General features: G+C 35.5%; 1 protein-coding gene, 2 long non-coding RNA genes and 1 pseudogene across 6 annotated transcripts in view; 2 read left to right on the top strand and 2 right to left on the bottom strand.

The window, feature by feature from the left end:
- The window catches only part of LOC100748020 (unconventional myosin-XVIIIa), a 66,258-nt gene that overhangs the window by 2,788 nt on the left and 45,864 nt on the right, over positions 1–17,606 (top strand). For 2 of the 3 annotated variants that reach the window (XM_024370401.2, XM_012390301.3), the window contains exons 2-4: positions 3,645–4,328; positions 4,885–5,352; positions 7,908–8,042. In XM_024370401.2, coding sequence (XP_024226169.1) covers positions 3,645–4,328; positions 4,885–5,352; positions 7,908–8,042 — 1,287 coding nt within the window. Of the gene's footprint in view, positions 1–915; positions 937–3,644; positions 4,329–4,884; positions 5,353–7,907; positions 8,043–17,606 lie in introns of all 3 variants that reach the window. The other variant, XM_033323053.1, reaches the window with a different exon arrangement.
- LOC112213557 lies at positions 10,607–11,947 on the bottom strand. Of its 2 annotated transcripts, XR_002947448.2 has the most exons (4): positions 11,700–11,947; positions 11,446–11,623; positions 10,921–11,103; positions 10,607–10,826 (listed from the first exon to the last, which is right to left on the bottom strand). It is a non-coding gene; the product is annotated as an uncharacterized LOC112213557 (long non-coding RNA). The 2 variants fall into 2 exon arrangements; XR_002947447.2 differs by having other exon boundaries at positions 10,921–11,623.
- On the top strand, positions 12,118–13,441 carry LOC112213558. Its single transcript, XR_002947450.2, has 3 exons — positions 12,118–12,402; positions 12,567–12,901; positions 13,137–13,441. It is a non-coding gene; the product is annotated as an uncharacterized LOC112213558 (long non-coding RNA).
- LOC117152185 lies at positions 16,724–17,532 on the bottom strand (annotated as a pseudogene).

Raw genomic sequence — 17,606 nt, 5'->3', positions numbered from 1 at the left:
AAGTTTTTGTTTATCATGATGTCAGTATTAAAGATTATAAATGCAAATAAGTAGCTGCATTAGTCGCGTTTTACTGATTTGTTAATTTATGAAACGTAACTGTATACATTCTTTAAAATTTACACGTGTATTAAAAGTAGGCCATTTTTTATATACATTTTGTGTGTTGTTGTAATCTTTACATTTGATAACAATTTAAAATTCGCTGATTACATTCTTTTGTTTATTGAGATAAGACGTTTCATAACAATTTGTGTGAAAAAGATTGTAATTCTTTAACGGATAACGTATTACACGTTAAGTAATAAGTAACAGGGTTTATACGTAGAATGATTCCATAGTAAAGTATATAGGATGTCTTAAAATAAATTTTGCTTGAAATAGTGCATAGTAGCAATTTTATATGAGAAAAGTAGAAACAATATTTGTTTCGTTGTTTTTGCAGAATTTAATGAAATAAAAATTGCCTGTATAATAAAAATTTTAAGATTTTATTAATTTTATATTCTAAATAAAATTCTCCATTGTTCCTGATATTTATTTGATATTAAACTAAAGATGATATCATACTGACCTCGTGCAAAGTAACCTCGAGATAATTCAAGGTCATTCAGTAGTATGTGAGAGATACATGTATTGGTAAGAACAGAAAATTCTTCGAATATTCGATACATTGTAACATCGGTTTGTTTTCTTTTACAAACGTAAATAAAAAATTAGATTGCTACTTTGAGAATATATTAACGCATGTAAATATTCCAAATTATTCATCATTACGATATTTTTTACACAAAATGTATAATTTTGTACAAGGTACAAAATATGTAGTTACGCTTTTAAATTATAATTAAGGTGACTTTCATATAATATAATTAAAGTGTGTTGAATCATTTTTTAAATTTAACAACACATCAGCTTAAGGATATGGTGATTTGTGTAAGTATTTTTTGTTCCTTTCCTTATAAATCATGTAATAAACGAGGAATTCATATTATCTCTGCATCCCGCTCTATTTTTCGTAAAAATTGGAAAATATCAATTTTTATTTGTACTTCGTAAACTAAAATTTTCTCATCTTTCTTGCCTCCATATAAATGTTGAAACCTTTTCGTTATTTTATATTAATTTCAAATTGTATCATTATAATCATAATAGTCGTACATATCATTACAGTGTTTATGGAAACAATTTCGTATAACATATATTATAATATGCTCGGAAAAATTGTCTACGATAAGTGTTCGAATACTTTCCCGAATCACTGTACATAATTCGTTAATTCAATAATATTTATCGTATTTAATATATATACGTAATAATAAAAAAAGACGAACAGTCTGCTCACTGTTTCGTTCATCGAATTAAAAAATAGTCAACGTATCCGAGAGACGTTTAATGCAAAGTGAAGCGAACGATGTTAGAGCGTTAGAACGTAACGTGGCTGTTTAACATTTATTTCTATAAATTCTTATATCAGTTTCTCTCTCGAACTTTCTGTGACCGTATATTACGTTTTTATAACCTTAATCATTCTTCATGCCCGTCCGTTTTATTTAGAAACATATTTGCCGTTGTGCACGATGATAAATGCCATGAAAAATTCTCTGATGCATTGGAAGTAATTTGTTTGTCGTGGACGTATAGTAGTAGTACCGTATGTACCTTGTAATTAGAGAGGAAATGCGGATGCATTATCAGCAGGTAATGGAACTCAAGTGAAAGTGTTATATCATTAAGTCTTGTTCAATTCTCAGTCGGTGATTATTAAGATATCAAGATCTCAACATTTGTGCTAAGGCATATGCAATTGCAGATCTAAATATATAATTATGTATTAGGTTATAATTATCATGTACTTTTGTGTATTATGTACCTTAGAAAATAGTCTTTTATTCAGAGTACGGATAGAACTGTAACTTATTTGCAGTTAGCATAATTCAGGTAGGATGTTACAGCGTGCAACGTTCTTGCAGTTTATTTCTGCAAACGATGCATTATTAGTTTTTTTGTTTAGTTTTCAGAGACTTAAAAAACAGCAGTTTCATTCAATCATCGATTTGTTTCGAAGATAATTGAATTACAGCCCAGCGCTGTATTTAATTAGAGACCTTTTCGAATTACGAAATCGAGGGCACTTTCATAGTTACTTAATTACACTTGAATTTGTAATTGTTCCGACATCGGTCATTGCTCCCTCTCTACGTATGTCTGTTACACGTAGTTTCATCGTATCGTATATCTTCGCGCTAATTTTTCTCGGAACGTACACGATTACTTTTGTTGTAAAATAGCAATAGCGGAAAATAGTCGATAGAAGAATATTAAAATATCTTCAAATGTTAAATTATTTATTACTCGAATCATGAACATACATTGTTAGTTTTTTAATTAAATAGAGCACACGTAGACAAATAATTTTCCATTCGTGGAATTTTATTAATTAACATTTAAAGTTTATACTTAAACATCGAAGCTATAATTAGTTTTTTACCCTATTCTCACACAACTCTGCAATTTATCTTTTCCTGTTTTGGTATCTAATCTCGGATATCAGGCGATTATTTCCTCTCCCTTAAATTCTTTATCGATGAAACGTGTTTAGAAAATCTGTATTTCCAACAATTATTTATTGACCAATCTCCTTAGTATTTTTTTTATTGGTTGACAAATATGGTATCATAAAGTTCATTAAAAGATAGAGTCGTGAATGGAAAGTATCGTAGTAAACTTGTTATGCATTATTAACTTGAAGTGCATTTATACGTCATTTTCGCATACTCTTATGCAAGGATACTTGATACGAAAGATCTAGGAAAAGGAATAGGCTTTAGAATGGATACGTCATTGTTTCATCACGTACGGCTGCCTCTCAGGTATTCGTTTCCTTAGATCTTTCGTATCGAATATCTTTGTAGTATATACCTCGCAAACAGCATGTTTCTTATTAAATATGTCCTTAATATCTTTTTGATATTGCATCAAATTTCAAAGAAAATAATATTGCAAGTGGATGAGTATGTGGGCACAGCGTGTGAGAGAAAAATGATCCAATACTATCTTGTTTTTCATATTAAACCAAATAACTTTCTGGGAAACTAAATTTCTGTTTGGCAATGAAAAGCAGTGGAATATAAACCAAGATGCATACGTTGAAACACCAAGTTCAAAATCTTATCTTGTATATTTCACGTTTTATTACTGTACATTTGCAATAAAATGAAATTAAAGGAAAGAAGATCGTATTAAGAAAATCATTAGAAAAGGAAACTATGTATTAGATGGGTAGAAAAGTTCTGTCGAGTTTTATACGATAAAGATATAACCAGTTTTTTAATATTTTAATTTCTTTTCTATTTATGTATTTTCTACACTAAATGCTTCCTTATCTATTTCTTAACGTAAATAATATTTACACGCCATTGTATTCATTATATAGCATTAAAAAATGGCAATTACAAGAATTTGGTATTATGAGAATGAAATTTAAAATCTAGCTTTAAAAAAGGCTACATTGGAAAATAAGGGTATGTGCGAATACTTTTTCTGGCTACTGTATAACATTGTTTCCTATTTATACCTATAATATGTACATTGTAACAAAGTTTGACTGGAAAAATGACCAAGTGTATCTGTTTCATTTGCAGGTTCGGAGATCGTTAAAGATTCCTGGTCGCCGGAAGGAGAAGGAAAAGTTACCGAGTGGTATCACCGCAGACTATAGTGCTTCGTTCTTCGCTTACTTGGACCGTGATATCTTAGAAAATTCGCAAAACTCTTCAAGCTCAGGGCAAAGTGTTCGCACTGGTAATAATTGGAATACGAGAACGCCGGATGGTTTGACACAGAGTGACTCTTCTGAAACTTCTTTGACTTCATTGACTATCACCACCACTACGTCTTCGGTTACACCAACCAACGTATCCGGACAATCAGGGAAGAATCTGCCACCACTGCCGCCAAAGCCTCCGAAGCGAGGAATTCTTAAGGGACCACGTCTGAGTGTCAGTAATACTGTGAATTCGTTGTCAGAGGAAAGCCATCTGCCGAACGGAAACGAGACCAATTACCAGGAGGCCAGCAATTTACTGGTCAGAAACACGCTGCAGAACGAGGTGATCGCTTACCAGAACGTGCCCACACACTTGTCAGGATTTGGGAACGCTGTTAGCAAGGAGGAAGCTTGTAGCGAGGAGGAAACGCAGACAGGACAAAGCTCGTGGCAGGTATCACCTCAGCGAACAGTTCAGCAGGCTCAGCAGCAGCATCAGCAGCAACACCAGCAACAACAGCATCATCATCACCACCAAAGCGACACCAAACTGTTGCAGGTTAGTTGGAAGGACCAAATTGGTTTCTGTTAGAGGCTTTCGCTGGTATTCCAGGTGCTCGTGGCTTGAAATTCATGCTGTCCAAGCTCAGCTTCGCAGCTGAAAGATCTTCGTGTTTCATTAGCCTGCAGAGAGAAGTACAGAGAGGCTAGCTAGTCTGATACTATACCTATGTGTCTCCTAATGCAAACACTTCTAGCCATCAACTCGTACTTTAAGGGAACTGTTTTCAGTAGTATGGTAATGCGAGTAGTTGATAACTCGTTTCATGCAATTTGTAACACTAGTGGTTTCTGAATTTTCTACTCGAGGCTATTATTACCATATCGTTGTTACATAAAATATTACCGTACGAATTAGGCTGGTTTGCACATAATTTATTACAAAATTACGATCCTAACTCTCATATTTCAGCCTCTCTTGATTGCTTTTGGTATACATTGGTAGCATTTAAATATTTTCTCTCTGTAACTGCTTATATGTGCGACACATTTTATTTTATTGTACTTATTATTAATTTGTGTTTAACGATCGAATTGCAATTTATATTTTACAGGTGGTGACCAGTGCAAGCCCCTCCGCAGACTCCCTAACAGACACCACGAATTCCAGTTTCGCAACACCACCATTCAGCCTGTCGCCCGTAGGAGAATCCCAGGGTTTGTCGAGGTGGAGATCCTCGGCGTCCTTTGAAGAACAAGGCGTCGAGTTGCAGTTACCAGAGATCGTCCCTCTGGAACTGCCCGAACCTCGCGAGCTTACGATCCAAAGGCAACCACCACCGCGAAACGATTTCGGTTTCTCGTTGCGTCGAGCTGTAATCGTGGAACGAGCCGCAAATGGTGTCACACAGATGAGACCTGTGATCTTCGCTGAACCAGGTTCATTGATACAACATAACAACGACACCGGGTTGCTGCCAGGCGACAGGCTGATCGAAGTCAATGGAATTAACGTCGATGACAAGTCACGGGAAGAAATTATCGATCTCATTAAGGGCTCCGTTAACAGTGTTACCGTAAAGGTGAGTCAAGACAATGATTATAAAATATTTATAAAAATTTGCTATCCATCTTGGTAGAGTTGAGATGCTTTATAGCACAAGTTTAATACCAGCGTTGCAACATTTAAGAGTTTGTTATTAGATCATTCATAAGTAATGCAAATTTTCTCACCTGCTATATAGGGTGCCCTATCATCTACTTTTGTAAAATCTTATAAGTAAAAATGAGAAAAGGATATTATACTTACATCTGATGAAATATAATATTCGTTTGGAAGGAGAACAGAAGGGTTAAAAAGTTGATACTTCGTTCCGATGAGAGCAACAAATTCAAGTAAAACACGATAAAAAGGATAATCCAAAAATATAATCTATACTCTAAATTTTTCCAAAGTAAGAAGAAATTGATAAGCAGCATCTTTAATCCCCACTTTCTTGTTTCGTTCTCCACGATGAAAATGGTTACACGGGATCGTTGGCGTTGCCGGTAAAAGTGAGAGCGTTCACAGGTACGCTTGGTCGGTTCGAAAGGTGATCGGTGTACGGAACAGAGAAACTGGTGTGATCATGGTTGGTTCATTGCCACTGATGCACCGAATATAGCGGGATCGTGACTCATGACCCATAATAAAACTATACTTGGACCGGGAGCGTCGCGTGAAAATAACTTCTTACCGTGGGACCCAACCGATGATCTTCTATTGGTCCTTGGTTGTGACAGTTGGTCACGAACTCGGAGAATTAAGTACTTAAGTACTTTGTTAGACTTCTTACTGTCAAAGCTGTGCAAGCGTAATTAGATTTGTCGACATGAACTTGCGATACGATATTTTCTATTTCTGTGTGAGATTCTCAATGCCCACTGCCGATAAATAAGCTTCCTTTTTATTGATTCTCCTATCGGGTTTACAACAATAAACCCATCGTGATTTACGCAGGGTTTTATCCTGAGTTAACCGGGAAGAATGAGTCAACTCGTCGCTCGGATTTATAATCTCTAGAATATAACAGATTCTTTATTTGCGAATCTCCTTTCTTTTAACGCGCCGATCATTTTTTTTAAAAATAAAAGGGAATTAACATTGACCCAATTAATTAGTGCTATAATTATATAGAAGCTTTTGATTAAGAAAGGTGCTTGGAACATACCATACATCCTCTAGGCTTTCTGAGTTAAAAGAATAACAAAATTTCTCAAAAGATCTCCTCTGCAAAAAGACTACTCACATCGACTCCCAATTGGTATCGTTGTGTCACGGACGACACATGATCAGAGTTTGGTTTAAATTATGCAATTTCTGCAAAATACACTATTTCTGTTCGCATCTATGTATCCTACTTCGTTCCTTGTATAAAATGGCAAACAAAACATACTCTCGAAGTAGCATAAGTTTGTCTAGTTTTATCGTTGGAACATTTCCAGTTCTGGTTGTAAAGTTCCTAGAGGAGGATGTATCGATTAGGCTTGGGGGCCTTCGTACAGGTTCATGCCCTGGTTCTCCTTCTCGGTAAACCAAACGGTCTTAACAGAAAGAACGTAACGTGATTTACATACTTATACTATGTACAGCTAGGCCGCTTGCAGGTGTTCTCTCGGTCAACATCCTGTTTCCTGTGCTGTATACGCTAGACGGAAACCACTTTAATCTTCTTGAGCTCGCACACGCGGCTAGAAAGTAGTCTGAGGCATCCGTTACACGCGTGATATCTGTTTAATGCGTGCGATTAGCTATGATCTTATCAACGTGTACAGTTGATCCTTTATTATCTGAATTCCTAGCATCCGAATACCGGTAACTCTTGTACTACTTGTTAATTGCGGTAATTCCTTTGGAATAGCGAACTACTATTATTATCCTTAGGGAATGTTACTCGGGATATACTGGCAAACTGTATTGTGTGTATTATTGGCTTGGAAACTAAGCGATTGCGGGTTTTGTCATTAGGTGGCAATGACAACATAGATACAATAGATTTGTAAATTGTAAGTTGTAAGTTTGCAAGTGTAACAAGTTCGTTCTCGTTTCTTTGGAGAAATTTTTATATGATCATAGAGAAAAATATTAGAAGTAGATATTTGTGTTAAATCTTTACTTTGATTTTATCACTGGAAAGCAACATCAAAATATAAGATAGTTCAATGGGAAAAATTTATTGGATCCAACGATGTAGTTTGAACAGAATGGAAAAACATACGTTTAATGGAAAAAATAAATTAAGAAGGAATTTTGAAAATGGATTTAATGAATAACTGAATTTTAAGACTGCCCCTTTGTTCTTTTAAAACTTCTCATCTTCAATTTTATTTCAATTCCATGTTAAACATTTTTTTTTAAAAAGCTTGTTCGTTAAGATAAAAGTGAAATTGAAATATAAAAGTTTGAGGTTCCTAGTAGAATAGTCTGAAAAAATTGCCTCGTTCGATCGATCCAAGCTTTTTCTTATTCTTATGTCACGTAATGAAAATGTGGTTGGTTAAAGCGGAGACTAATTAAAACGGGATCGAATAAGAGAGTGTCTGTTGTATATAATAAACGTGTAATAGAATGCGTAATGGAATACTTTGTTGTTTGCAGGTGCAACCGGTCGCGGAATTGTCGGAATTATCAAGACGCGGTGGTAGCGACGGACGCCAGGTCGAACTTGCGGCCGCGAATATTCGTGGCGGTACACTTCGTCGATCTGGTAGTTTGCGGTTTCATCAAAACATGGTGAGTATTCTGTTTTCTGTCTTAATCCCGCGGTGAGATCGTTTTGCAAAGAGTCTTGGAAGATTTCTCTCCCGTCACGCCACAAAAGAGAGTGCACACCTTTTCAGTCGCCTGTTTGATTTAATAAAAAAAAAAAAAAAAATGTAATAGCCATTTATTTAAATAATGGCCAAGTTCGTTTGAATTATGGTAAAGTGCTTTATTAATCAAGCTTTCTACGAGATACAGAAGGATTAATAAAAAGAGAAACAGAGAGAAGAAGAATGCTTTGGATAATAAAAGTTTTATTATTTAATTGCAAATTGAATTACAAAATGAATATCGATGAAATACCAAATAGCAGTTGGTTTATCATTCGATTGCAAATCGTGTTAAGAAAATGAATACAATTGACAAAATATCAGATACAAAAGGAAACGAAACGAGAAACTATGGAGAAGATGAGGTAGGAAATAAGCGAGCGGAAAAAGTGAAAGACGCGATGGGATTGTTTGGTACTCTAACTCTAACAGGAGGAAAGGTGTAGAGGGAAAAAGACAATAGTAGGGACGGATGCCTTCCACCCACATTCCTCGCGGCGGTGCAGTGGCATAGTAATCGCTTAACGGTACATCTGCTGACTTGCCCGTTCCGTAATACCAGCTTTCTGTCGAATCAAAAACCGGAATCCTACGATAATAGCGCAATTACACGGTAATGAAGCTTTGTCACTTTTTATCGCCGCAAATTAAGTAGCTAGTCACAGTGGCAGTTTATGCATATTAATTATTCGTTTATATCTAGACCGTGGATTTTTATACGTTGATAAAAAATTCGACGGTGCAGAAATGGACAGAATTCAAAAGAATATCTAATTTATATAAAATATCCAAAACGGAGTATGAGTAACTGACGATAAATATAGTAACTTGCAAGTTGTACGTGGTTTGAAAGGGTCGATCGTTCATATTTTTCCTGATATATGGCAATGAAGTAGGTATTTATAATGAGATATATCGTACGTATGTATGAGAACAAAGTCGAAGAAACTAAGGCATTTTTCTAGATACAGTGGTGCTCCTTTGTTGATATCACGACGTTGTTATTAATGTTTAAGCATGTCGTGTAATTTTGTTGAAAACGACGTACGCGAAGACTACATTTTATTTCAGCATTATCGGCGTCAAACCGCTTCGATAACCGATGTTAAATTGCTGTTTGTTAACGCTGCAGTAAGATTATTAGGAATAAATATAACAGCATCGAAGATAACGTTTAATCTAATACAATAAAGGAAGGTATTATTTGTTGAATGCTCGATGCTTTCGAACCATGCCTCTTGCTTACTCATTGTTTTCTAAGAAAGTGCTTTAAATCAATTTTCAGTATCTCTAAAAAATAAATTAACCTGAATGGAAACTGATTTGCTATCATACGACATACTATGCAGTTAACGCGATATTTATTAATTAATTTCGAGATTAATTTTTATTTTCTTTTAGCGCGTACCCAGCGACTTGTTTCAATTTGAATATTTAAACGAGACACATGCGATGATCGCGATTTTAATATTTTATCAATCAGTTTCAATCGTAAACACTTACGTTCGAGTATGTATATCCCATGAAATTTTAATTAAACTTCGGCAAAAAATTAGCAATTGATGATTGATGATGTTATCGGCGGTTCGTGATTCGCATTTTAATATTTCGCATGATTAATATTTTCAATTATCAATTGACGATTAAAGAATGGCATCAACCGATGAGATCAGTATAATGCAATGATTAATTTCTTTCGATCATGCACATCGATTAACAAAAATAAATAAAAAATTCTTATCAGTCACTTATGTCCGATAGTAATGTCTGGAATAATCGCAAAAGATTTAAGTGAAAAACAATCGAGTATAATTTATTTATACGATCTCTTCTTTAGTTAATCGAGTTTCACGAAATACCAAATAATATAAATAATAATAATAATAATAGCGAATAATATAGTCGCGTCGTCTCAACGATTAATTTACGCTTGAAGAAAATTAAACAAGGTGAAGCGCCTCTGATTAAGCAATCACCGGCTGTTTCCATGATTTGCTGCCAGCGATAAATACCAAGTACAACTTCCTATCATTTCCAAGTTAATGCATAACGAGAATTCTGTCAGAGCCACGGCATTTTGCTGTCCGTTAATCGTCGTCGTTCGCGACAATACCGTGCGAAAGTGGTAGTTGCTGTAGAAATGTATGTTATTGAAACGCCTTGCACTCGCCTTGGGACGTGTAATAAGACGAGCGCGATAAAAATATGCAGGGTGCGTCACATGTAGAAATGGAACGAAAGTTCGAATCTGGTTGCATAGTTTCGAGTGATTCGCGAGTGCATCGAAAAAGAAAAGTGATGCCTTCAAGTAGAAGCTAGGCGAAGATAGTAGAGATAGATTTGAACTTAAACTCGTTATACATAGGTTGAGAAATGTAAACGGTACTCTTTGATTTATTGAATTGAATTATATTTACTATAGTATTTAGATACTCGCAATATATGAATTTTAAAAAATTCGCAGAGGAGCTCCTAGTATGAATATTGTGTCTGTTGTTTTGTATTTTGAGTTGCAGCAATAAAAGTAAGGTCATATGCTTTCTAGCGCTATAAGAGCCTTTTAAATGGCAAGGAGGTAAAAGCAATGCGATAGAATTTTCCGATAGCTGGCCTGTTAAAGTTACGCCATATGCTGTAAGGCTATCTTCTTTATTTCAAGAACTTTTCATTCCACCTCCTCGGTTTGTGCATTATTGACTTCATTCTATAAATACGTATATCAACAGGAAAATATGTATTCAAGATTAAATACCTGTTAAGTATATATTTCAAATGTATATTAATTTTTTGAAACTTACAATTTCACATTAATTAAGCGATTATTCATCATTTGTTGATCATTGTTGTTATTGTCTACTTTCCTATTATATATGAATAATTAATTAACTAAATTTATCTGAAAAAAATGTATTTGGTATATAATCCGGATTTGTATGCTATAATTGGTTGCAATTAGTCTACTCAAAACGAGGTTCGTATCTCTGCTGAAACAACATATGTGTATTTATATGTATTGATGGTTGGTAAAGTAGAGTGCGATCGAGTGGATCCGATGTACTAACGGTCGATTTACTAACTCGGATGTACTTTAGCAACAACCTGTTTGTACCTTTGCAATGAGTTGACGAGCAAAATAAATTATTTCTGATCTCTTATTTCTGGATGATACTAAGAATAGTATTAGAATTATTATTGCCATATTGATGGTATAAATATTAATGTTAACCATAAAAAGGAGGAGAAGAAAGGATGGAAAGAATTTCTAAGTTAAAAATAGTAAAATTAATTCCTAAAGTTAAAAGTAACGATTTCACGGAAACTACCTTTTATATTTCCTTTTACATTCTTCGCGTCTTTCATCTTCATAACGTTCAAGTGCTTCTGTCTAATTATAGCAACCACTGTATGCATTATACTAATCATTGATCGCGTGTTCTTCTTTCATGTTATTCCAAAAGCAAACTAACCAACTGGCTCCTCCTGATAACTTTGTTCTTTGCGCTAAAATACAGATGGCTTCGTTTAATCTTCTACTTGTCGTACACGTGAACGGTAATTAATGATGTAAACCACGCACTGTTAGTTTGTATTCATGGCGTTCACGTTGATGTAAAATTGTACGATCAAAATTACACGCTACTGCATTACGTGTGAACGCATTATTCTGTCCATTTGAATTGCCGTGCAGGATGAATGTGCTTATACAAGCAACAATGTTAATCGAATTGGATCAAGGTTTCTTGGTTATGACGTTTTTACAAATTCAACGAACGAATCTACGATTTAGAAAACAATTATTTCCTCGAGATTTTCTTTATTTCTGGCGTCAGATACAGGTTAGCAACTAAGTGATTGCGGATTTTATCATTAGGTGGTGTTGACAAAATCCGCCATCACTTAGTTGCCAACCCAATAGATACTTTGAACTTTTTATAGGGAATATTGATACCTATGCTACGTATGGTGAAATAAAAATATTTTATGGTCAGCCCGAGTCTTTCTCCAACTACTCTGTGTAAATGTTAATTTCTTCAGTTCGTGAATTTATTTCCTAGACAAGTCAGGCTTTGTCACGAAAATTTTATTTCCTAATGTTTGCCTGTCACGATATTTAAATGGCTAGTAATTAATTTGTATAACATGCTGTTACAAGTAAGCAGTAGTTACTTAGCAATGAGTAGTCTATTTCTGCTCCATTGGCTAACAGTTATCGATATAATTGAAGCGAGATCGAATAACGCGTTTAATAACACGGTGAAATTGATCCGTAACGCACTCAGGTAATATATTACACGCGTCTAAAATTAAATTAATATTTGCAGTCTAGGGAACTGAAGAACACAGTGTTACATATCGAGTTAGAATTAGCAATAAAATAGGTTAGACTATGTCTAAAATACGAACGTAATTATTTTGTTATTTCTTCATTTCTTTCTTTTCGTAGTGGCAGAGATCTTTTAAATTAGTAGAAAAATCAACGATATGATAAGCACTGGCTTAGTGGAATTGTAATAAATATTCGGAGACAGTGTGAGATACAAGGAAAAGAAAATAATTCACGCGATACGTTAATTTTACGAATGGCGGCGATTTAACGGCAGTCAAATTCTTCAACATCGTCACTGTAGGGCTGTAAAGTAATGTTACGCAGGAACAGGCGGCATCGAAAAGGATGCACTTATAGGTGCAGTCCGAGAATGACGTCAACCTATTGCCTTTCTATAAATATCGAGTTTCCAAAAGAAGTTCGTTGCCCACGCTTGCAACGCGAACAACAAGGTACGAGAGTTTAATGACCGTCTTCACCACCATTTTAGCCTAAACTCTAAACCACTGAAACTCCCTTCAGATATTTTCTATTTCTATATTGATATTATTATTATACACATATACTAGGTACTGTTTTATGCATATTCTGATTATTTCAATCATTGCGGTCCTTCGTAGCTAGATAAAAAGTACTGTAAGTTGACGAATCAAAACTGCAATTATTATTAATTTTTTTTTACGCCAGGAACCCAAAGAAAAATTGCCAGCTCTCGTATATTATGCCAGCAGTTTAATATAGAGAAGTTTCCAACACGATTTGGCGATACTTCGAAGCAAAGAAAGTTAGTATTACGTGCAATATATATTCATTGATATACACTATATTCATATCAATAACGTGAATCATTCTACTTAAGAATATTTACATAAATCTTTGGTCCAATTCCATCAAGTTGTCAAATATTCGATCACTCGTTCTATTAGGTTGGCAACTAAGTGATTGCGTATCTTGTCATTAAGTGGTAATGACAAAATCCGCAATCACTTAATTGCCAACACAATAATGTACACAAAATTCAATATCTTTCTACTAGAAGTAATATTTTATCGACGGTGTACATTTAAGGTCTAACATTTTCCTATTAAATTCAATTTATAGTAAACGCTATGGATACTCGAACAAATCGGTATTTCGTAAAAGAGTGGATAGGTTGGAGATGAAATTCGAACTCGACCTGGTCGCGATTATACGATCGGTAGGTAAGAGGAACGATCTGTAGGCAAGGAAGCACAATGCAAATATTGAATGTGGTTTGCAAGAGGATAATGCTGATGACTCATGTCGAGTGACAGGCCGGACTGACGTTGGTGAATAAGTACACCGGTGAATATTGCGGATTGTTGCGAGCACACGCACCGATACACGACAAAGCCGTGGCATACTTACGCCTATCCGAAACGAGGCAGTTTTCAAGCTGTAACATCATTCGTGTCACGTTCGCTGTTTTTTCGGACGTAAAGCAATGCAAGTGTTGCCTACGTTCGCTCTTATACGCAAAAGCAACCCCGTGAAAAGGACTCGAAGAAAAGTGGTTGCAGCTTTTTCAAAGGCAATCGAAATGTTCATTCTGCAACATATTTCGAAGTTGCTGACGTACGTTATCGCTGAAAGGTTTGGAGCATCCTTCGCTATTCAGGCAAACAGGTCGTTTCAGGCAAAAGGAGGATACGACTAATTTAGAAGATTCGTTTCTTCGCGAAATAGAGAAGCAGAGCGCTAGGTGTTATGCTGCGATTCTCCAATTTTTACATTGCAATTTATTGCTCTTGTTTTAGCATACAAAGAGAAGAAACTTTGATATAGAATTTAAACCAGGAACCGTACCACCCAATTTTCACATCAATAACAATTTTTCCATATTTTCTTCAAACTTGAGATGCCTTTTAACATTAGAAAAATGCGGATGGACTGTAATGGACTGGAATATTGAATCTTCTTATGAAAGAACGTAGCTGGGTTAAAAAAACGGTGAGAAAAGGGAACTAATATCACGCTCTTTCACAGAAGTAGACGTTCTTTCGCGGAATCAGTTACCTGCGAACTTTCCTTGCCAAATCTGTCTCCCTGTTATCAGATCTTCCATACAAGAAAACGTTATTCACATTTCGCGAAACAGTTTCATAGAAGAGGCGCGAAAGCGAGATGAGCGGCAACTCGTTGGTTGATTAATAGAAGTAGCAGTTGCATCAAGCCACGTTAGAAAGTAAAGGCTAATTAAATCTGCGCGATTGTTCCTCATGATTTGTTGCGCTACTAGGTTGAGTCTGTTACGTTACGGTACCGCTACAAGGATCCAGCCTACGCTTTAATTCTAGTTGTTTCACCTTCCACAGCCTCTCGTCTCGGCGCCGTACCTTGTCATTTTCGCATTCAAGATTTTACCATACTTTTCGAATAGCATTCTTTACTATTCGCGAACAAATACGTTTGTGTTTTTTAAAATCGTAATGAATTATTCATAATCATAGCATACCAGTGAATTCTTTTTCATTCACTATTCATTTTCTTTAAATACCTATAATATGCATAAAATTTTCATGTATAACGTTTAATAGGTGATACTTGAAGTTAATTACCCTATTAAGATCGTGTATCGAGTAACTGATCGATAGAACGACATCCGACAGAGGGAATGTCGCGTAATGTTTTGGAAGTGTCTGTACTGGTATTAAACTACGGGGCAAGAGGTTTTTAAACAGAGCAACGTTGCTACTTGGAAAATAAGCGATGTAGAACTAAAGAGAAGTAGGAGGGTGGTAACTCCCAAATATAACTTTTAAAGTAGTGTCGTCAGTCTTTGAAGCGGTTGTTACGCTCCACTCAACGAGATTTCAAGTATTCTTCGGTGTACAGCGGGCAAACAACTCTTTGAAGTAGCGTACTAAAACTTCTACACGATCGTAAATTTTAAAAAGCGCCAGTGAACCGTAATTGCCTATTTCATCTCACACACTCAAATTCAAAATCTCGTCAATGTTCTGTCTCAAAAAGGAAAGAAAAGAAAGAACATATGGAATGGCTACGTGATAGAAAAATCCTCCTTTTAAAATGATAAATATTTTGAATATTTGTTTTCATTACAGATTATCCATTCATAGTGTCCGCTCACAATTGTTCTCTACGTCACACGCTTCGATTGTCTCTGGGGAATGCAGCATCCATAGAAAAGTCTATAGAATTCTGTTACAGTGCGTGAATCTTTTTAAAGCTTAAGAAATATTCGCCCCTGAATGTATTAACGTAGCCGGCACGAGAATCTTGTAACAAAGCTCAGAGCCGGCATATTCTAAATACTTGAGCTCGTAAGCAAACACGTGTCTCAAATTTTCTCCCATACTTTCTTAACTTGCGCAAGCTGGACGGCTTTGTTGGATCTAGAACTCGGTTGTCCACGTATGTACCGTGTCTCTGGGCTTCTATGAATCGGCGTGTCACGTAACGACAGCGTAGAAATTGTGCTGTGGTAATTCGCCCACGCTTGCTCGCACAACCTCGTCGTTTCTCGCCTTTTGCCCGTATAATACATCTCCGGTTCGTCGAAGAACGCGTGACGTCGATGTGTCATCGGACCGGGATGATTTTAGGTACCAGCCAGAGCACGGACGACAACATATTTCACTCGTTTAAAAATCTGGCTACAAAGGAATTCTTCGCAGCTATTGAGAACCCGGCTTCCCACGCCTTCCGCAATGTATTCTCGTTCATCTGTTACGTGTCGCCTTTCAATGCATCGCGTAATCATGCGTTTGATCTTCCCCATTTCTTCTGCCATGGGACACGGTCTACGCCTCATCCTTGTCGATCCGATAGTAAAGGGAATTTTTAAATGACGGACTTAGAGGATAGATGGATTATGTAGACAGGTTCACTAAATACTAACGATAGTATACTAGAAAGTATCGTATTGTATTTACGAATATATTATATTTGTAAATTTTGAATATAAATATTTTACAATTTTATTAGCGCTGTTACGACACTGAGTTTTTTTTTTTTTTATTTAATTTGTACTTCACGATTTGTCCAGCTGGGCATTTGGTAAATTTGTCTATCTTAATCGCTAAATACCATGTGGATGGCTACCCTCAGCGGGATACCATCTTCGAGTTTGACTATTTTATTTCTTTAGTGAGGTCAGTGGAGTGTTTTCTTTTTAGTCTTTTTTCTACGAGAGCTCTGCTCGCTTCAACAGCCAGCTGATGTGTATTGGTAAAATCTGAAACAAATCTGAAAATATGTTCCATAGGAATTATACGCAACATGTAATCATAGTAACTAATAATTAGTAATAGAAATATATTTCACTAATTAACCAAATCTATTAAATTACCGTCTTTTATTCTTACAAGTTTCTAATTGAAACTTTTATCATGTAGATCTACGATTGTACATATACAAAAAATATTTAGTACAACAAACTCACTATCTATATAGTATAGTTATTACACCCAAATATAAATATCAAATGTTCTTTTATCTGTATTTCAGATCGCAATCTCTCGCACCGACACAAAACTCTGATTGATTGGTCGTTTGCCTGATAATTTAGATTAATTATGACATTAGTAGTCGTTAACTGTAACATATTTATGATCCTGTAGTGCATGCGTAACCTGGCTGTTTTAGGGATTTTATAGAAATGCGTCTCTTAAGTGGGTAGATAAGTGTTAGGCGTAGGTCGAGAGATTTCGTAGGCAGATTTTTTTCTCCTTGTCAAGTGTTGTCAAGTATTTCTAATATCAGAAATATCATTGAAAATGTTTTCTCCTAGCTTACCAGCAATGTTTATGGAATAATGAGTTTTTTCATTTTCCATCCATAGTTGGTAATAAAATCTATTTTAGGACATTCGTGTGTGGCATATAAATGTTTAAGTAGCGTTCGGTTATATTGAATTACTAGCTTAATCAGGAAATGACAGGCGTGCATTTTATGTTTGACCTTGACGGCAACAACGTAGACTCCATACAGAATATTATTCATCCGGAAAATTCCATTTCACGTAATGTTTAAAACATACACGCGATTGAACTGCAAATGACTTGTAACTCTAAATTCCAGTTGAAGAAGTTTCGCTATTGATCGGTTTGATTACTATGTTCATTTACATTTCTTTGTATGTTTATCCTAAAGTCAAAAGTTAATCTGTTTGCG

The sequence above is a fragment of the Bombus impatiens genome, unplaced genomic scaffold (genome assembly GCF_000188095.3).
Source record: "Bombus impatiens unplaced genomic scaffold, BIMP_2.2 scf_0765, whole genome shotgun sequence".
Lineage (NCBI taxonomy): Eukaryota > Metazoa > Arthropoda > Insecta > Hymenoptera > Apidae > Bombus > Bombus impatiens.
This window is presented reverse-complemented; position numbering and strand designations above follow the sequence as displayed.